Below are 22,166 nucleotides of genomic sequence, written 5' to 3'. Positions count from 1 at the left end.
GTAACTTGGCGTTTTAATCTACTTAAAAACTGATCTTTTTTCGGACAAAATAAGCATGACAAAGAATGCGGGTTTGCGACGTATCAATTCTTCACTTTTGAGTCTTCCTTTCGCGGTTGAGCAGACGAGAAAAACCCTTTTTTTTCAATTCTTCGTAGGCCTAAAACCGAGCGTTCACCCCCGACATTCAAAAATACCGTAGGCCTTTAAATCTCAAATTTTAAAGTGGCGAAAAAAATAGAGTTGAAGGCGAAGGAGTTCAGTATTACGTTTTTTAACGTTTTTCCCACTTCTATGCTTTTTCGTTAAAAAGTAAATTAAAAGAAATGAAAAAAAGCCATTGTATGGCATTGGCCAACCCAATTATTGTTTCGGTCGTAATAAATTAAAAACTAGGAAATGAGACTTATTTTCTCTGGGTCGTGCACCTCGCTAACCTTGTTTCCTCCCCCCATTGTTTGTCATTGATTAAGAAGCCATTTCGCCGTTGACTCTCCCGAGAATTGCACGCTCGTTTTTAACTTTAATTACGGTTTTAATTTGACAAAGAGTTTACGCGAGATAGGTTTATTGAAATTCAGTGTCTGGATTGTCAAATTACATTCTTAATCAAAGTCGAGATTCACGGTGAGTTATTTAAAATTAATAACTGTATATATGGCTTCTGGGGTTCTTGAACATTGTCTCCAGACAATTTGTCTGTATAAATAAAGTATTATTACTTTGGTTCAATATGGCGAGTAGATAACGCTGTTGGTAGGCTGTAAAATTCTTATATGTCTGTAGATCTTGTTGAAAATTTACATTTTAATGTATATATATATTTTAAAAATAGGCCGAAAACGTTTGTAAATAATTTAAAAGTTTTAGGTTGGTTGAATAGTTTTTAGTGTTAATGAAATTCAGCTCCTCGTGATATCGAAGAAGAGATCAAAACGCCACGTGCGGTATCGATAAGCGGTGAGGTTCTCCTAAATTCGAGACCTCCCCTGTATAAATTCATTCTTTTTACTCGACGCGTTCTACTTTCTGGAAAATCGTCAACGTTAGTCAAAGAGTTGCGTATTTTAGACGATATTACACGAAGCGGAATTAATAGCGAAGGCGCGCGTATGTCAAACATAACCTTGTTACATTTATGCAATAAAGCGAGGAATGAAATTCTTAAGCAATTAATGCAATTTGAATATAGTTGAGGGTAACCTTGACATCCACCGCGAATTTTTCGGAGAAAAAAGTCAAAGAGAAATATCTAGAAACACCGATAATTAAATATTACGTTTGCTCGCTACATTAATCACGCAGTTTTTCGACGATATTGTTTAACAGTCTATAGCCGAGTTTAGCAGACCACGCCCTGCTGTTGGAAGTTTGATTGTGTACGAGAAAGGGTTTAAATCCAGTCAACGAAAAAAATGGAATTAGGCGGTTTTTTTTTGTACAGACGTAAAGCATTGTACGTGATCACTGTATTAGTTAAATTATTAAAACCAATAACGTATTTATTTTTTCTTGGTGACAATGTTGGGACAATCCGTCGGTTTCGTGGTCGAATTTTCCTCACCGCGCTTCAATGGAGTGGGTCGAAGTCCAGTGGCGTAGCCAGGAATTCGTCAAGGGGAGGGTCGAAGTATTTGAATATTAAGAAGGGGGAAGGGAGGGGGGTGAAAATTTAGTACAGTCAAAGCTAGGCCCAAGGGAGGGGTTTGCACACGGAAACTTGTCTACGCTACTGTCGACGTCAGTTCTGAGAAAACAATGAGATACCCTGCTGATTGGATTTTGTTTTAGGGGGAAGGATCTTACTCTTAGAGCGCGAGGGAAATAAGAGTGCCACGCTAAAAATCGACTCAACATAGGCATTCTCATCAAGCGTAAATTAATGAATCCTTGTTAAAACGTAAAGCGGATCTTTTGAAATAAATTTTTAAATTCGTTAGTTTGCTTGGAAGATTGGGAACCCCTTTCCAAGTCGTTATTCGACTGCTTTCGCCAGAACGATTGCGGACGCCATTACACCCTGTAGGGTTTTGGGGCGTATTGATAGTCGACACTTTGGCGGTGTCACTAAATGGTAGTAATTAGTAGCGAAGAGTCTTCATTAATCTTTCGGATCTCTTTTAAAAAGAGTTTTGCCAGATCGAGGAAGAATAATCGCGTTTATATTTTGGCGCGAAATTGATTGTATCGCTGGCGGGGTGTACGTTCAAAAAAGGAATTTTTCCCCGAGTGGTTCCCAACGTGTTTTCGGGGGTTTGTTTATGGTTCATTTTCTAGGTCGTGAGAGTCTAAATACATTAATAATCGCCGATAATTATTCGCCAAGACGTTTAAATCTTACGCAAGCTGTAGGAATGGATGGGGGTAACGGACGGATTCGCCGCGTCTCCCTCCTTATTTCCAACTTCTCCCATTCCGGGGCCCTATGAAACTCCGGAACATTTACCTTTTGGCTTTCGTAGAGCTTTTAACGTTAGCCCGATTCGAAGAGCGCGTGGCGGGGGTTCGGAGTTGTACCGAACGATTGCGTACCTCTTTATTTTCCGAGCTACCGTTCGCGATTTTCGAGAAAGGCGGACGGGTATAGAATTTAGGCTAATGCTACGTTACGACGATTTTCTTTGTAAATAAAATGCCGTATATGCGTTTTTAATTAGGAGTCTCCCAGATTTATTTAACCCCCAGTTTAAGACAAACGGCTATTGCGGCTTTTGGGGAAAATAATTTTAATAATAACGTAATTATTATAATACAAGTAGGAAGGTTTCTCAGGGTCTGTCCTCCAATTAATAAAATTATCCCAAAGGCTATTTCGATACAAGAATTTCCCAAGACGTGTCGCGAAAAAACAATAAAAATGCGAAATGTTCAAATCCACGCAATGACGTCTATTAGGATTTATATTTCCCCATTGTTGGGGACGATCGAATCGGGGACAATGCCGTTTAATTGTAAGGCCTTTACTATAAAGTGAAAAGGAACCGCGCAACGCGCATTGTTTCCGTCCGTAATACCAGCTATTTGGCGTCTTCGTCAAAACAAGAAATCTGGTACACTTCTCGTCACGACAGTCCCTTAAAAACTGGCGGCGATCGTGTACGGATATCGGGGCGTTAATTAATTCGCGAACGGTATTACGACCCGTTACAATATCGGCACTTTCTCAGGGGATGTAATAGTTTTATCGACGAGAAGTCGGACGTGGCGATGGTAAGGCGTGATCCCGATTAGGCAATAGCACGACCGTGTCCCGTCTGTCTCGGATAAGAGAAACGGGCTCCGCTTGATATTCATTTTTTCCATTATGACAGATTAAACCCTTCGCCGAGACCGATAAAAGGGGTATTTTAAGTGGGCGGTTCGCCGAAAAAGGATATAGCTTTCGTAACGAGTTCACCTCGCGCTCCCCGTTAGCTTCCGACTAACCCGAGCCTAAAATAATACGAATTCCTGATCGTTTGTCCCGATAAAGATAACCCATTGTCTCTCTCTCTGGCATGTCCGTCGCGTACGCAACCAAGAGGGAATAAAAGCTATTCACGTTTTGTTTTCCCCCGCATTTGTACGAAGAAAGACTTTTATTGCGCGCCACCTTTAAACAATGAACGCCGTACTGAACGATTCCCTCGTTAAATAGACGGCCATTTTTCGACTTGGAACAGAAATTTCCTTTCTTATTATAGATTTCGCGTTTGTTTAAACCTTGACGCGAATTAGGCCACCGCCAAGTGTTTCCATCATACTCGATGTTGGTTAATTTAACTTTGAATCGCGAGCCCCGTAGGCTTCGCGTTTCGCTCGTATTTTCCCAACGTGGGACGCCGAAAGTCGCTTTTCAATGCTTATCGGCCATGACATATCCCGCGTCGGAGATTAGCATCGCGTTATACACTTTCCAAATTTTCCAACTATAGTTTTGTTTCTAGTTATTCGTTAAAATATAAATATAATTTTACGTTGTGGTCTGAAATTGCCATCAATCTTGTCTACTAAATCTAACGTTAATGTTTTTGAAATGAAAGATCTTAGCTAATTTTCTTTACCGTATTGTAGCGCGATTTAAATAACCTAAAATAAACCCCTCGAAATGGGTTGTCCTTTAGTCGAAATATTCAAAGGGTCATTTGATCAATTTTAAATCCTTTTCTGGCACATTGTTTTTTTTATACCGACGCTTTTATATAAATAAAAATTGAGCGAAAACCGCCCATTCCGGTTCGCTGAACTGGGGCTATCGTCCAAAATATACCCAAAAACCTATAGCGCAGACGGAGGGAGAATAAGTGCTCGACACAGATTTCTTACTTTTACAGAAACTTCAACTTCCCGCCTTCTTCCCCTTTTCAAATTTCCTTCTTTCTTGACTCGCCGACGTATTTTAAAGAATAATAAGGTAATTTTGTTTAAATACGCGAAATATATGGAGGGAAATTGAACGTTATTTTCCCAATTGGAAACTCCCATTCGCTTAATCGGCTTTTTGTTCAAAATATTAACTCATTATATCGCCAGAGAACGGGGCTCTCTTGTCCGACACGAGTTTAATTGACATCATTTTACTTCTCGCTTAATTAAACCGGTATCCAACGGGGGAGCGTAACCTTACCAGACGTAAAGAGACATTAGAGAGAGAGGTAATCAAAAAATTGCTTGACCCATTTTTAGATGGGGTTCAAAGTGTGTTTCATTTCATTCAAATTTTATTTTGACGAGTCTTCTCGCCACTCTTAAGCGATTCTTAAATTATGCTACTTTGATTCTAAATATAACGCCACTTGACATACAATTAAACAACTCCAGTTTTATAAATAAGATGTTATATTTGACAGGATGTCTGATAACTTTATATTAAAAGTCAAACTGGCTTTGATAATAGCAACAGGAGGCGGGGTTAACTACTTCTGGGGACTTGAGTTCGTCTTACGCTGAGTACGTCCATACATACGCGGATTACGCCATGTGGTCAGTCCCTCGTATAATTTACTTGAAGAAATATTTTAATTGTATTTAGTCGTTATCCGTAAAGGGTCATGACCCCAGGTGATCCCTTTACTGGGCCACAAAATTCGATTCTTCGTCCTCTTTAAGTTAATGAATAGTTTGTATTTCAGGTTGCGGGTGGATAAAAAAATGTATAATATATATGACAATGTTTTGACAACATTGCTTCTATCCAGTGGGGCATGTGACAGCCGCAAAGTGATATATGGACTTATAAAAAAAACTGCTATGGGAATATTTACGATAAAAATGGGTTGAGAACAGGATTTTCTCGCGGAAAAACTTTTTATCTTCCTCCCCCTCTCCGTCACCACAAAAAGTAACGAAAATAGATTTGGATTTTCATAATTCCTTTATACAAAGCGTGTACGATATATTTTGCTTATGATTTCCAATAAATTACAGTTACCTACCGTCAAAATTAGGTTAATATGTTTTATAATTCTTAAACGTTCGCGTGTGATTTAATAAATCCGAGAATCTGTCAGATTTAAGTTTTTCGTGGTTTTCGAACATTCATTTTCAAAATTTTGAAATATTGTGACCACACATACACCGAATGAGTATGATTTACTAGCGTATTTCTTTTTGGAAATAAAAAAAACTTTCGCGTTTCTGGAAAAAGACCTTGAATTAACCGCCCGGTAAATCTACAGTTTGTTTAGTTTCAATTTTAGTAAGGTAATTTTCCATGGTTTGGGTGCACTTGCCCATTGTTAGCGGGGCTATCGGATATATGGAATGACAATAATCGTAGACGTTGTTTACTTTCTTAGAGTTTGTGGACGACTGTTATTGTAAGACCCGAGTCATCCCTTATTTTGAATCCGGCTCATTTAACCAACCCGCGTGATAATGCAATTTGAATATTGTTTATCCCTTTCTTTACTCTAACATTTAAATCTTGCGGTGCTAGGAACCGCGCTCTCACCGACGGCAATTAAATAGAGCGACCTCGCGTTTAATCCTCCAAATATGGGCATTTTGGGCGGTGTACTTTGTTTCCATATTTATTAAACTATATATCTCTGGATTACGCTTAATTTCTAAAGATACCCACTTTATTGCCTTCAACGATCAATAGATATCATCGTAGTGAAAGTAAGGAGATACTGACGGCAACCGTGCCCTACGAAAGGGGTTAAACCGGCCAGATATATCACCACACCTTACAAGATCGATTTGCGACGCGAGTAGAGAGGCCAAATTGGTGGAAAATGAACGTTGGGTAAAGCTCAGTCATCAGCGTCAATATTGGCGAAAAAAAAGCGGTCTTCGAAATTGAAAGAAAAGTGATTAGCTTCGGGCACCTTTCAGCGCGCAAAAGCGTGATCGCGACTTTCTGTACGAGTTGAAAGAAACTTTTTAGAATCCTAACCTACTTTCCCAGACGTTAATTGGTTAGTTTTAAGCACGTGACCCTATTTGAACGAGATTCATTGGAGGAAATCGTAGACCGCAAACGTTATATCGCGAAGGTAGCGAGCAAAAAAGGTCCCGTTAGAGTGGATTTACTCCCTCCCTAATTTTAAACTTTTTTCTTTACGTATTCTCGATGCCGGGTATCGCAAAGCGCCAAGAAGCAAAAAGCTATCCCCCCCCCCGGATTTCATGTAAAATTTTCGCACGGTGACCTACCTAAAATGTACAGTTTTGCAGGGGCTTCCACTAGAATCGCTCCTCGCTCAATTTTCTGGGCTTTGCCGTGGCTGTTTTCTTAAAGTGGCAGCATTACCATTTCGGATTCGGTGGCGCGCGCTTACGCTTGAGCCACTATCCCGCGACAGTCGCGACGAATGGGGAATTGAAACTTCACTTTAAACCGTTATTTGAAATATCATCGCGTTGATTAACTGGACATTTATATTTATTTGAGAATTTTGTACCGTTTCTCCGCTACAGGGATTGACGTTTTCGTTTGGAAATCCCCAGTTCGGTGATTTTGGATTTAGTGTGGTTACCAAGGGATACCCTAATTACGACATTATGGTAAGTTGATTTTTTTTCCATTTTTAAATTAGTTAGTGTTCAGATTGGGAACATTGATTATTGAAAAGCAGTCGAATATTGTAAATAACCTCTTGACCTACTCCGCAACGTGGCCTTTTGGCGTGCTTTTATTTAAAGATAGTGTAGTAAAATACGCGGGTCCCGCTAACGCGTTAAGAGTTCCGTAATTGCCTCCGAGAAAACGAGTAGATTTATGTAGCGTTCGTCGACTCTTTGTCTAAGCGCCCCTCTGTAAGTATATACGAAACGCCAAAGCTATTGTTCGCTAAGACAAAAAGGCAATGCTAAGCCGCTTAACGAGAGTTCCTTATAATGAGGCGCAATTAAAATTTCTATTGGAGGGAAAATAGCCTTCCAATCGCCCACAGGACCCGTTAATGATTTAAGAAACCAAAACCTCGTTTGACGCTTGAAGAGAAACACTCGCGGAAACAGTTTCAAAAATTTTTTCCCAATATAACGAACGGGACTCAAAAACGCGTTGATTAAAATTATTCCAATAGAATTAGGTAGAGACAAAACTAGAACTCGTATCATTTTTGAGACAGAAAAAATGAAAATCTTCTAAACTTCAGGTTCTTAAAAGCGCTCAAAGAAATTCTAGCCCGTTAAACAAAATTATTTTTTTTAAACCCTCGCAGCCAGCTTGTATCGATTTTTTGCTTTTTTCGTGGGTTGGGGAGAGAAAACTTGGAGATACCTGTTCAATGCGTTCATTATTCGCCGTCTTCTTTCTATAAAAGCCCTCTGGGTCTTTTCTCTCGTACCCGTTACTCGGTTTTTTGGGTTCCGCGTGTCAAACCTTTCTTCTATGGTTTCTCCTCTCTCCGATAAATCAACCGTTCCTTTTTATTGTCTCCGGATAAACTAGTTTAAAATCTTTTCGCACTTTCCAAACTTCCACCAATTTGACGTCGAATTTGTGTACATTATCTCGGAGATTAGCATCTTTAAAGGGACTAATACGCGGAGGCCCCAATTTTAAAGGGGGAAACAACGCCGCCATGGTACGCTTTTTGGCGAATTATACCAAAAGGCGATTTAAGTTTGAATTTTTCCGTATTCTGGACACTTACATTCGTTTACTAACGGTTTTCGTTTATGGCGAGGTTACGACGAAATAACGTTTTGTAAAAATTGTCCAACTTGACAAAAACCGGATTATATGTTTATTGAAAGTGTTCACCGCTGTATATTTTTACACTTTTTCAGGTTTTTTTTTCGGGGGAACCGTATTTAGCGTCTTTTTTTCGCGTAATCTATATCTTTAATAAATACCAAATCCGGTATCCATCGCTGTTATCATCCCGTATTAACTGGGTTACGTAATTTTTTCCCTTATTTGCGTTATACCAGTCTTGTATTCGACAAAGTTTTATTTAAATATTATTTCCTTCGAGAAATGCACCGTTTTTTTTGTTTTGAAATGATTACCTTATAAATAAAGTAACGCAAAAATTTTCAAAAACGCGATTACGTTGAAATTTTTTCTTTCGACTTAATGAAGGGAATCGAAATATTTTCCCCAAAATAATTGAGCAGGAATTTCTCGACTTTGTTTCCCTCGCGAATTTCCGGTTTTTTTTCCGCCAGCGAAGAGAGGGCTTTAACCTAATTTGACAATGACACGAAAACTCCGAACCCCTGTTTATCTGCTGATCGCGCAACGTTATCTCTATCTTGAAACCAACAATACGGGTTCGTCAATAAGGCTTAAGAGATTTGCTCCGTTGGAAATTTATAGCCTCAACGCGCGGTTAAATCGTAATCGCGTTACGTATTGCCTAATGTATACTTTCGTAGTTCCTCATATTTATGTAGATACCGAGAATGGATCAAAATTAGATGGCGCTTTTCCAAAAGGGCTCAATTTTAAGACGTCTTTGCTAATTTATCCCAACTTGAACATATTAGTTGCTCGTCATTAGCGTTTTGCGTTGAAATTTAATAATTAATTTTGGAAAATATGCTGTGATAAATTTAGTGGTACGTACCAAAATATGGTATATCGAGTGGTGAGTCATATTTAGTTATTTGTAAAATTCGCTTTACCCTTAAGCTTAGATTAAAAATATAAGAGTTGTCTATAATTAAATTCTAAAACTTTGTAGATAGATTATCCATAAATAAAATTACTAATCAACACATATCAAAATTAACTCCTTATGAGAAGAAGCGTACATAAACCAAAATCCGTAACGGCCCGTTTTTTTTAGTAAATTTAACTTGTACTTGGTTCTATTCGAAGTCATGTAAAAAGGGTAATTTAGGCGCGCGAGAGATAATTCACGTTGCCTAATAATATTTCGTAACCAGTTCATGATTTGTTTTTAAATATATTAGTTTGAGAAGGGGAGGGAATGAAACTGTCATAGCGGAGAGACTATTACCACAGTCCCGCAGTCGATGGTGTAACGTGTATATTTAACTCGTTTTTAGTTTAACGTATTATATATGTTAAGTTATATCAATGCCATGTTATGAGGGAAATTATAATTTTCAAAACTCGAATTTGTATAAACTTTAAAATTAGGGCACTCCTAGTTTACAAAGCAACCCTTTCGTTACTGTACAATCGTTACTGTCCCTGCGGGAGATTTATAGTCTGCGAAACACGAAACGGAGGCGCCTGCTTAATTCAAACTAAATTTTGACCTGAAAACTAGTTAGAGACGTTGTACAATTTAAACCGTATTATTACGTCATTAATTTGGTTCGTTTGTTAGTAAATTTGACGTAGTTTGTAGGTTCATTTGATAAAATCTTTTCTTTTGGATAAGATTTTGCAAATGTATCCAAAGGGCGAGCCCTTGAACTCTATAGATATCATGATTTTTTTGGCAAGAATTTTCTTTAACGAAACGAGGAAACTATACCGGTGTTGAAGCCCGCACCCTATTTTAACGGTATATAGATTTGTAGTTAAAGTTCCCATTTTTTTGTCTTTTTACCCAAGGAAACTTCTTACTTATTTTTTTCTACGTACGAGTGGCGTATGTGAAAAATTGAGTTTATTTTAGGCGCGTCCATGGTCGACTAGGTACGCGTTTTCCCCCCATTACACCGGCGGCGGCATTTTACGCTTTTGAAGGTAGATATATTTGTAAGAAAACGTATTAAGAAATTCCGGGCGACTACTAAAAATATGGTTTTTCTTTTCGATATATAACTATATATATATATATATATATATATATATATATATATATATATATATAACTTTATAACGCGTTTCTTTCCCGTTCGTCTAAAAGGTGTTTTCGCACTCGTCTTTCGTTGCGCAAATTTAATTACAACTCTAGTCGGGCAGACACATTTGTACAATGTGAATGGAAAGAAGTTGGCCAGCTTTTATCAAACTCGCATTTTCCATAATTCAATTAGTTGTACAACTAAAGAATAAGTCTAGCGAATTCTAAGCCAGAGAAAAATTTACCAGCTTTGTTACTATTTAGAAGGCCCTATAATTGAAAGACTATTGTGTAAAGTAAATATATTCGTTTTTGCGGTTGGTTAAGCGGTACAAACTTGACTATAGTTACGGTTTATTTTAAACTGCCAAAATAATTGCCCAAGATGCCAATTATTCGTTCTTAAAGGGACTAAACTGCGGAAACTGTCAAGTGTTTCCTTCTCCAAAAGCCGGGATAGTTATAATTGCGGAAACTAACAGTTTTATGATTGTTTTTATCACCATCGGAGGGTGTACTACAAAGCCTTTTTTGTATGTACTGGTTCACGAATAAAGTAGAAAAGTAACAAAGGGTCTCGTTGCTTTAAATTCTAAGGATTCAATCAGATAAAAATTACATTCCAAAGAATCGCAAATTAGGAAATTGAATTTATACGTTACGATGTCTTCGCGTTGAACGGGGAGTGTACAAATGGAAAAATGAAATTGGGTTTATTGTTTTGCTTATCTGACAACGAGGAACGTTTTTATTTATATCCAAGAGGAACAATTTAGCCTATAAAATAAGCTTAACTATAGCTTCTCTTCGGAGTGTTAAATTTGTAGCTTTGAGAAAAATCTAAAATGTCAGTACTTTTACCTTGAGCAATGCACATTCGAAAATTTTCCATTACCGAGCTAATTATTTGAAAAAAAAAAAGATTTGAAATACCCGTACATGGTTTTAAATTTCCGATTTTTTTTTGTTCGTTTCTGATATAATTACTAGCCATAGTACACGGGCTCGTTATGAAAACTCTAAACTATGAATTTTCAATTTTAATAACAATGGTTTATCCCCACAATAAATCCTTCAGTTACTATTAGGTCCGCGATAACGAGAGAAGATTACACGTGGATTACACGGTCCCATTGTTTCCCCCGCAACGAATTTCAAGGTTTCAAAGTAGTACCTTGAAAATTGTTAAGAAAATGGTAACTTCCCCTAAAAGCCAGACTCCTTAAGCGAGTGCTCGAATATATATGTGGCGTCTCCAGCCCCGTTCGTTATTATCATTCGCGTCTGGATCGAAAAGAGCTAGAGCCAGTTTGTAACCCAAAAATAAGTTTTAACGGGGCTAGTATCAGCGATTGTACTTGGTCTAATTGCAGTCATTCTCGAAACGAGTGCTCCAGAACGCCACCTTCATTCTATTATCAAGAAAAAGAAGGTAGTTACATATTTTTAACGGTTCACATGGAATGCTTGGCACCACGGGGATGCCGAGCACCAATAACCGAGCACTCTTTTCAATAAAACATAGCCAAAGCCAAGCGCCCTTCGCAAACTGGAGAAACTAAGTTTCTTGGTAGATAGAAACGAGTTTTGCTTAATGGCATTATTTTTCATAAGTCAACTCTCGCTGTCTAGTTTCGTTTTGTATGTGTTTAATATACTCTCGCGGTTTTCATTTCCCCCCCCAGCGTGACCGTTGGCCTTCTAAAGTATCCGAAACATAGATGAGAGTGATTATTATGGCTTTTAATGGAAATTTTGACCTCGTGCAACTTGGTTTTTCATTCTCTTTATTTATGGTTTGTCGATTAAGCGTAAAACTGGCCTTTGAAAGAAATTTCACGTCAGTAATTTAGAATTTAGGGGAGACCTTTTTTAGATTCTGTGTGAAAGGTTATAAAAATTGAGCGATGAGAAATTTCGAAATGAAGTAAACATTGCGGTCGCGTAAAAAATAAGCGTGTTCTGAGAAGAATAAATTTGAATTTCTTTTTGGTACCGAGCGCGTCTTTTTGAAGTTTCGCCGTGTGACCCCAATGTTCATATCTTTAATAATAATAATCGTCATCTTGAAAAGGGTACTTCAAGTATTATTATTTTATATAAATTAACGGATAATCTCCGAACAGTCTATATCTACTGCAATTTTCAACGTTGTTTTGACTATAGAGTTTTGACTCTTAAGAATGTTAGTAATAATGAATCTAACCCTCCTAAATTAAAGGAAATTTGTGCAGGGTGAAGTGTTCCACTAAGATTTCATATATATTTATCAGTTGTGTTTTAAAAATATTAAGAAATGCAACTACTTGGGTACCGTAATTCAATTTAGTATTTATAATTGAAAAATGAAACCCGTTAGACTTATAGTTTCTACAACTGGTCTCCTTTATAGCGGTTAATTATAAGACCTTCAAACTAGATATAAATTCGTTTTCTCATATTAAATAAAATCTGGTTTGTATTTTCTAAGCTTGTACGCGGTCTGGGTTTCGTTTGAAGGTCGTTGCGAACACGCAGAGGCGTGATGGCTAGTTAGAAGTTGAAACGCTTATAAGCAAATGTCTGAAACAATATCAGTGGCATTTATTTCGACAGAAACGGGTTTTTAAAATATTATACATTTTCGTTCTGCTACCACGAAACTCGCTAAGTATCCCGATTCTAAGAATAATTAATTTTAATCGAACTATACGTTTTGATAAGAGTGGTGGTTTTCCGTGTAAATAAAATATAAGCGTTACGAAAACGGTTTTTTTAAAATGGCCATCTAGTTGATAAAAGATAATAAAATGTGTTATCTAAATATTTTGCACCCTTTTTTTGCGTAATGAAATCTGAACTAATTGCAAAAAATAGGACGGGGATTAGTTTTAAAACTAAACTAAATTATAGAAAAGTTTTAACAGGTCTCCGTAATGAAAACCAGTTCATGTACAAGTCTTCTACCTTGACTTGTAGGTCAAAACGATGTCGACAAGACCAGAAAAAATGCGTTTTTTTTAGTGTTTGATAGATTTTTTTTCTTCGAACGTATACTGTAATCCGTTATTTTTTATGCATTCTTGGAAATTTTGGAGTTTTGTTGTCATCATCCGAGGATCTTCAATCTTGTTATCGTTTGAGACAGGTCAGAAAACGTGTGTCGAATTTCAAATTCTTGATTTTTGGCACGACTCGAGGGCAAAGGTTAGGCGACGAAATTGTTCTATACAGAAATATTATGGTAGTTTCGAATCGAAATGGCATGATTTACGCTTGTATATATTAAACGATCATTTCAATATAGTTGATTTACATTTAAATATTTGAATAAGGCGTATTCCTTTTTAAAGGCCCGGGGTGGGGTAATAAAAATAACATTAGTAAACGCTAGGGGGCATTTCTGCGTGAGTTTTCCCTTAAAATGTGTCTGTATCGCCTCTGGTATCGCAGCCTTGGCCCATATTACATCCGGGAAAAAGAGTGGATATTTTTTAATTTAATTTCTGAAAACGTTTTTAATATTTTTCGCCTTCCATCGAAGTGAGAGGGATAGACGTTGTAGTTCGAGCCTGGAAGGGGTAAAAATCTCGAAGTATTCGCCATCGCGTCAACTCTACCCGCCATTCTTTAAAGGAGTTCCTCTCCCCTAACATAAATAACAAAACGTTCTAGATCGAGCCCCACCCTGTTCAGGTCTCTCCAACAAGCAAATTTGACTTTTAAAATATACGCGACTCCTTCACTTTGAATATCCAGGATTTGTTTAAGAAAAATCTAGTTAAACAAGATTTTCTAAGTAGTCTAGAACATTGTTTCAAAATGAAGGACCTTACAATCACGAAATTCCAATATAACTTTTAATCAACGTATTAAATTAAGATCATTTATTTATCCTAGGTCAAAGTTAAGTATTATAGTTAATAAAACAAATTTTTGTTCAAAAATATCTTAAGCTTTATTAAACGCTAGTGAATTGCCAATGCCGTAATATTTCATTGCAACTTGAAATGAAAATTATGTAGATTAATTAATATGTAAGATTTGTTATTTGAGAGAGTTACTATCTCGATTTTGGTTTATTTCGGAATGTTAAGTGAAGTGGCACTTAATTTAATTAACTGGTATAATACCATAGAGGTTTTGTTTAATTATAAAATGTATTTCTAAGGTTGGAAAGCGGTGAACTAACAATTATATATTACCGATTAATATTGGACAAATTTTAGAATACACAGTTTCTGTGAATTAGTACCACCACGTGCTGTACTCCTCGAGCTGTTTACGATGGTTTTGGCAGAGTTGCCAGGTATAACTCACGTCTTCAGTTGAAATTGAAATATATCTACATGTAGTCTGAAACTTCACCCACCGTTTAAAATTGAAATTTTGCAGTCAAAATTTTCACCGAAGTATTTGATTAATATGAACAAAAACAACTTTTTCGAATTTAATATTTTGAATATTAAAAATGCTTTAATAATTACCAAGACATTAAAATGATATTGGCATGATTATGAATCTTAATCTAAATGGGAAAACCGCTCAACTGGCAACACTGTATGGGGGGGGGGGATTATTATTTAAGCGCAAAGCGTGCCGCCCTTGTGAACAGGAAAAGGCAGGCTTGCCACTTTTTGAAGAGGCTGGGCTGCGGCGTCAGAGTGGGTCAAACCACGAGACTTCCGCGCTGCTGACTCGGAATACGTTTCTGTATCATTTATATTATTCTATATCACTTACGATCGTAGGCGCTCGCCATTCTTAGGAGGAAAAGTTAAGTGGAAATTATTTGGCGTAGAAGAGAAAAAGGTCAAAACGAACCCTAGAAATGCCGTCGACATTGACCCAGTTTCCGAGAAAAGCTATTTCTAGACGTCGAGACACGGCTGTTAGAGTAAAATAGGATGGGTGGGGTTAATGTCTCCCCACCAATATTGAACCAAAACTTTCAACTACACTGGAATTACTTTTCGTTGTTATTCAATTTTACATTAGTTTACGATTGATTAATTGGTTAAATATGAATACGAGGTTGTATGTTGTAAAGAACATTTTTTTATTAGGTTTTTAATTATATTCTTAATAATTCGCTGAAAATGATTGAACTATATATATTGAGTATAGTTTAGTCTTACCGGTAAAGTATTGACTCGTTTGCGAAGTAGGTTTAAAAAACTAGCTCGCCAATGTAATTTGTTCTAATAGACTGGTCCTTTTCCTTTGACCTCGAAACTATAAGCTAACCTCGTTGTGGCTAACGTTTACGTTACTCTAAATAATAATTTGCTGTACCATTCGTGGAATAATCGTGAACCGGTAACGGTGTTCGCGTACCAAAGAACCTTGACACAATTTAAGGTCATCCGAATTCCCTCAAAATTTTCAACGAAATATGTTACCCCAAAAAAAGTGAAATAGATATTCGCGAATGAGCACTCGGAGAAAGGTTAAAAGTCTCAGACAATATCCGAAAGCGGGCTTTTTCCACTTCGAGACAATCTCGTTTTATTCCAAATGCGCTTTTCAATTTGCGTCTTTAACGCGTTTTTTTCAAACGGAAAACCTGTTGTAGAAAAAGGGCATACGTTGAATAAGATTTCCGCGGGTATTCTATCAAAGATTAAGCCGAGTTGTACAGGCTCGATTGGTTTCTATCAAATATACGTAATTATTCGGGTGAAAAGTATCGTTTTGCCTTCGGTAATTTATTCTCCATCCCGCAGAGATGGTAAACTTATGACACGAAGAAAACTGCCTTTAATACCTATATAAACTTGTTTCGCGAACAATAACCTTTTCTTTTCCGAAACTAGGAGAGAGAACCCTTTAGGATACGTACGTAATGACGGCGCGGTTTACGGAGATTTTTAGACTTCATTGGTTTCGATTACCCATATACCCTCAATTAATATCTCCCAGGAAACTATATTTTAAAGCGTAAAAAAATATTATCCCAAAACAGGAAGAATCGGATATTATTTCGCGCCGTGTTTTTCGTACGTAGCGGGGGGCATGTGGAGGGGAAAACCACGAGAGCGAGCAATACTCGAATATGAACTATTTCTATAGCTGGAAATTATTTAGTCTCTCTTCGAAAACGGTCTAAAAGTAGGAGACTTTCGTGTAAAGAGGCATATTTGATAATTTTTTTTTGGCAGCGTTGGTGATACAGGCAGGATGACTTTGTTTTCACAGTTGGTTAATTTTCTCGCTCGCTGCGTCACCAAGCGGAAGGGCGTCCTGGTGCCCCCGCTCGACTGGTCTCGCTTCGATGCCTTCTCCTTTTCCTAATTTTAGTTGTTTCCAAATCGTTGAGAAAAAAGGCTTCGTAAAGGAGGGAGGCCGACATTTTCAATCTGATAGATATCGGATATATCGGATATTTCTGTCGCGCCAAATTCCACGATTTTTTTAGCTCTATTCCTCGCTCCTTGCGGGTCCCCTTTCCATCCGACGTTTTTCTAAAATTCCAATTACCGGTTAAAACCGAGCAATTTGACATTTTATAAGAGTTTCTCGACTATGTAATTGACACGTACGCCCGAAATGAGTTCCTCCAAATTAGCCTTATTTACGAAAGAAACTGGATTTAAAGTAGAATGAATTAAGTTGCTTTTAATGTACCTATTGTTTTTTTTAGTATTTTTTTGTTTCCCTAATGTTTCGTAACGAAGGTTTTTAATGTTTAATTTTGGTTCTTGTAGGGTTGGCTCAGGTTTTTTGCCTTGGTAGCCTTCACGTGCCTGTTGGTCTTAGATGGTCATGGACACGCTCAAAGAGTTACGAGAGCGAGATCCCAAAAGAGGGCTCGAACGCAATCTAGCAGCACCTGTGAGTATTTTAGTATTTAGTTTTGTGTAGGCTTAATGCTAACAGCATCAGTCTCTCACTGCTCAAAAAGGGTTTTACTATACAATGGAAGCTTGTGAAAGAGTTGTTTTGGGGTTGGAAAGCGTTACTGGTTCAAGTGGCGTACCTAGACACTCGGGGAATAAATTCTGAAAATTACTTAAAGTATATATTTACCACATCTCATTTGTCAACAAAAATGGTCGTTTAACAATTTTTCGTTTCCCCCCCTTATCAAAAAATTCTAGCATTATCACTTTCCACACTATTTGCTACTTGTATCATATGTAAAGTAATAACTAAGAATGCCACTTGACGAGGCGTATTTTTCTTACTTTCACCTTTAATCGCGACAGACAAATTAGTAGGAATGTTTGCTAATCCATAATCCGCATTTAATTTGATTATTTTAAAATTGAGCTAATGCAACCATGCTCAAAATTATAAGTTGATATTGAAACCCTGGCGCCGCGCAACGGGTTTCAATTTCAAATGCCAGAGAGGAAACAAGGGTTTTTAATCAATTATTCTATGCTCCGATTTGAAAATTCCGTTTTCAAAGTGTTTCACTAAGCCTTGGCATTAAATAGTGAACAAACGACCGGAAGCAATTGTATTTTTGGAAGTATTGTTAACAAACTTGCTTCAGGGTGGCGCTATTTCAGTACTTCTAACGTCACTGCGGAGAAAACATGTATTAAAAAAAATTAGTCAATTGCCGTACTTATGGTTATTATCATACTTACACTTTGCATTTATGTTTTGATTTGTAGCCGTCGGTGTTACCATTCTTAAGGGAGGCGCTCTTTGCATTTATACGATGTTTTTTCTCTTGTTATCGTAGCTTCTACATCCCTCGCATCAAAATCGGATAAAAAGATTGTCTGCTACTATACGAATTGGTCTCAGTACCGACCAACTTCGGGCAAATTCACGCCGGAAGACATTGAACCGGACATTTGCACTCACATCATCTTCGCTTTCGGCTGGATGAAGAAACATAAGCTGTCTTCCTTCGACTCGACCGACGAGACGAAGAGTGGCAAGAAGGGAACCTATGAGAAAATCATAGAGCTGAAGAAGAAGAATCGTAACCTCAAGATTCTGCTCGCCGTCGGCGGTTGGTCTTTCGGCACCCAAAGGTTCAAGGACATGGCTTCCAATCGTTACAACCGTCAACTCTTCGTTTTCAGCGCGTTGGAGTTCTTGAGGGAAAGAAAATTTGATGGGTTAGATTTGGATTGGGAATTTCCAAGGGGAAATGAAGACAAGAAAAACTTTGTAGCTTTACTTAAGGTTCGTATTGAAACTTTATTGAGATTCTCGGTTATTTTCAAAGCTTGGTATCCGAATCTTACGTTAACTTGTTTCCTTAGGACCTCCGCGAAGCTTTCGAAGAAGAAGCCAAAGAAAAGAAATTACCTAGACTCTTACTTACAGCGGCCGTTTCTGCTGGAGTAGAAGCTATCCGAGGTGGATATGATGTCCCAGCAGTTGCTGCGTATGATATATATAAAACTTAATATTAGGATAAGTATCTTTTTATTTGAAGTTCTGAAAACTTTTCAATTTAGATATCTCGATTTTCTCAACGTGATGTCCTACGATTTCCACGGAAAATGGGAGAAGCAAACTGGACACAACAGTCCTTTGTACGCTCAAGCTAATGAAACGCAATGGAGAAAGCAGCTAAGCATGGACTTCGGCGTTAAACTCTGGGAGCAATTGGGAGCTCCCAAAGACAAAATCGTGGTTGGGCAGGCTACTTATGGCAGAAGTTTTACGCTATCAGACGAAGATCAGACTGGTATGAACGCTCCCGCTAAAGCAGGTGGGAAAGCTGGAGTTTACACCAGAGAGGAAGGATTTTTGGCCTATTACGAGGTATTCTATTGCGAGGCCGAATTTTAGGAAATCATTTTTATACAATTGACCGTTTATCGAATTTAGATTTGCGAAATGTTGCACAAAGGAGCCTATTATCAATGGGACGATGAACAGAAGGTCCCGTATGCGTATATGGATGACCAATGGGTTGGCTACGACGATGAAAGGAGTATCAGAAATAAGGTATGACCGTTTTTACGTTTGTTAAAACATTTATTGAAGTTCGATTATGAAAATAAAACTCGATGACGTAGATGAAATGGATCAAAGACAACGGATACGCCGGCGCTATGGTCTGGACCGTAGACATGGACGACTTTAGAGGAGAATGTGGCGGACAAACTTATCCTTTGATTGGAATCATGGGAGAAGAACTCCTGGGAAAACCAGCTCGACCTCAATCCAATAGCGTTCCCATGTTCAAGGTGACTGAACGTAGAAGACCACCGAAGAGGAACAACAAGAAGAGAAACAGGACGAATTCAGCCTCTTCTACCGTATCTCCCGATTCATCTGTCGCTGATGACAGTAAAGAAAAGGAAGATAATCAAGTTTCGGAAACGGAAAGTAACGCCAGAACCGTCTGCTACTTCACCAACTGGTCCATCAAACGACCGGGTGTTGGAAAATTCGAACCGGAACACATCGATCCTACTCTCTGTACGCACGTCATCATCGCCTTCGCCGGCATTAAAGACAGCAAGTTGGCGGCCATGGACAAATCCGAAGAAGAAGAAAAAGGACTTTACGAAAGAGTTCTGGCGCTCAAGAAAAAAAACCCTACCCTGAAGGTTTTGATCTCAGTCGGAGGATGGATGGTTGGCTCGGAGCCTTTCAGAGAAATTACTAAAAGTGGATTCAGAACGTCAACCTTTGTATTTAACGCTATTGAGTACTTGAGGAAGTACGATTTCGACGGCTTAGACGTTGACTGGGAGTTTCCGAGAGGACCTGAAGACAAGAAGAGACTATCGACGTTAATCAAAGTAAGTAGAACTATGGTTTCATCAACTCTTCTCAGCAAACGAAAAGACTCGCATCATTAACGCACGCGCTAAATATTTTACAGGAACTGAGAGAAGCTTTTGAAGGTGAAGCGAAAACGGCCAAAAAGAGAAGGTTGATAATTTCCGCCGCTGTTCCCGCCAACGTGGACGCCATCGCCGCCGGATACGACGTCGCCGAATTGAACAAGTGCGTATTCGAAACAATGGCGTGTACATATGCGAACCGATAATTTACCACTTATTTTTTTTCCACCAAAAGGTTCGTGGATATGTTAAGTATTATGACGTACGACTTCCACGGAGACTGGGAGCGCCAAGTTGGCCACAACAGTCCCCTTTTCGCTTTGGCCAGCGCCACTGAACATCAGAAGAAGCTTACGGTTGATTACAGTGCCGGCGAATGGGTGAAATTGGGAGCCAGCAAAGAGAAATTAGTCATTGGACTTCCAACTTACGGAAGAACTTTTACTTTGACCAATACGTCATTAACCGATATCGGCGCTCCTTCCACCGAAGGAGGGAAACCGGGAAAATATACCGGGGAACCTGGATTTTTGGCCTTTTTTGAAGTATGATCATTTTAAACTATTATTATCGGCTGGGAATCTTTTCGCGTCGTATTTATCGCGTTTCATTTCTAGGTTTGCGATCTGCTCAAAAGCGGCGCGACTTTGGTGTGGGACAATGAACAAATGGTCCCCTACGCTTACAAGGGCGACCAGTGGGTTGGTTTCGACGATTTAAGAAGCGTTAAACTGAAGGTTCAATGGTTGAAACAAGCGGGATACAGCGGTTTCATGATCTGGTCGGTGGACATGGATGACTTCCGAGGAACATGCACGGGTCAAAAGTACCCCTTGTTGCAAGCTGTAAAAGACGAGCTAAAGGGCTATCAAGTGGCTAACTTGGCAGCGGAAAGCAGCAACGTGCACAACGCTTATGGGCAATTAATAGGTGAGTCCTCTATAGGCGCGTTTGTAGTCGTGGTGACGACAATTACCACGTAACTTTTTTTCTTAGATCCCAAAGAAATCGTTTGCGAGGAAGAAGATGGAATCATTACTTACCATATTGATAAGGAGAATTGCAGCATGTATTACATGTGCGAAGGCAAAAGACGTCACCACATGCCCTGTCCCCCCAATTTAGTCTTCAATATCAACGAAAGCGTCTGTGATTGGCCCGAGAATGTGCCCGATTGTAACAAGCAGGTCCCCAAAGAGTGAATTTATCCGTCGTGACGATGCTGAGTAGTCAGCTTTCAGTGTGATTTTTTTATCAATGTTGAACCATTTATCCGAAAACAATAGTGCTAAATTGGACGAAAGTGATTTTTTTTGTCGCCGACGAACTTTGCTATTAAAGCGACGAAGCTTCGAAGATAATGACACTTTTGGTTTTAATACGTTTTTTATCTCGACTATCGATACGATTATAAACATCCTGTCGACGATTTTGATAATTAAATTTGACTATATCTGACGAGTTTGCGAGAAATTGCGCTACAAACCGATACTTGCTTAGAAAGTAGATCTGGTTTATCGTAAAGAAAGAATTGATTCGTAAGTTCCAAGGTACGGAAAGACTTTTTCTTTCGGAAAAATTTGTTTTAATTATTTTAATTTATATAAATATATACTTAAGTATGAATTTTATAAATTTTTCTTCATTTAAATTCTAGTTACTTTTATAGAAAAAAAACGTCCAAATGGTGGTGCCAAATAAATATTTACAATTCCGTTACAGTTTCGCGCGATGTATACCGAATCCCCTTCCCGTAAATTAAAAAAGAACCGCTTTATTTGGCATGAACGCATCCGTCAATATAAATGTGAAATCTTTACAAGATATTGAAATAGAATATTTGTTTTGCTCGCGTCGTGTCGAGAAATGACATGTAGAACACTCCCGCCGGCGTAATTGAACCTAAATGTTTGGAGTGTTTAATTAAAACACTTTTCGACCATGTACGTTTCGTATGGAATAAAATATCTAAATTCCTCTTCTCTTTCGTGCTCATTTTGTAGCGCTTACGTATTTGACTAAATATATTGTGTCGTAGGCTATACTAATTAGAAATAGATGACTAACCTGGAATAACCGATCACACGCTACAACTACAATACACTCCCGGTTTCGCCAGGCTTTCACTATTAGGGCCTGCGATCACATTAAATTAAATATAAATGGTGTCTAGGGGTATTAAATAACAAAAGGAGTATGAAGGCTGCCATTAAAT

General features: G+C 38.2%; 1 protein-coding gene across 1 annotated transcript; it reads left to right on the top strand.

The window, feature by feature from the left end:
• Positions 1-406: 406 nt before the first annotated feature.
• Positions 407-21,927, top strand: Cht7 (chitinase 7). Its single transcript, XM_090157023.1, has 12 exons — positions 407-627; positions 6,904-6,990; positions 16,889-17,015; positions 17,878-18,329; positions 18,410-18,534; positions 18,608-18,917; positions 18,984-19,103; positions 19,175-19,906; positions 19,990-20,114; positions 20,187-20,496; positions 20,569-20,881; positions 20,948-21,927. The coding sequence occupies exons 2-12, from the start codon at positions 6,988-6,990 to the stop codon at positions 21,151-21,153; spliced, it is 2,823 nt and encodes a 940-aa protein (XP_090013149.1). The 5' UTR covers positions 407-627; positions 6,904-6,987; the 3' UTR covers positions 21,154-21,927.
• The last annotated feature ends 239 nt before the right edge of the window (positions 21,928-22,166 follow it).

Source organism: Leiobunum rupestre, chromosome 8 (assembly GCF_980474605.1).
Source record: "Leiobunum rupestre chromosome 8, qqLeiRupe1.1.hap1, whole genome shotgun sequence".
NCBI classification, from domain to species: domain Eukaryota; kingdom Metazoa; phylum Arthropoda; class Arachnida; order Opiliones; family Sclerosomatidae; genus Leiobunum; species Leiobunum rupestre.
This window is presented reverse-complemented; position numbering and strand designations above follow the sequence as displayed.

Coding starts and splice junctions, on each gene's coding strand:
- Cht7 (XM_090157023.1), top strand. Junction 19,907..19,989: donor GACTATCGACGTTAATCAAA/GTAAGTAGAACT, acceptor AATATTTTACAG/GAACTGAGAGAAGCTTTTGA. Junction 20,115..20,186: donor GACGTCGCCGAATTGAACAA/GTGCGTATTCGA, acceptor TTCCACCAAAAG/GTTCGTGGATATGTTAAGTA.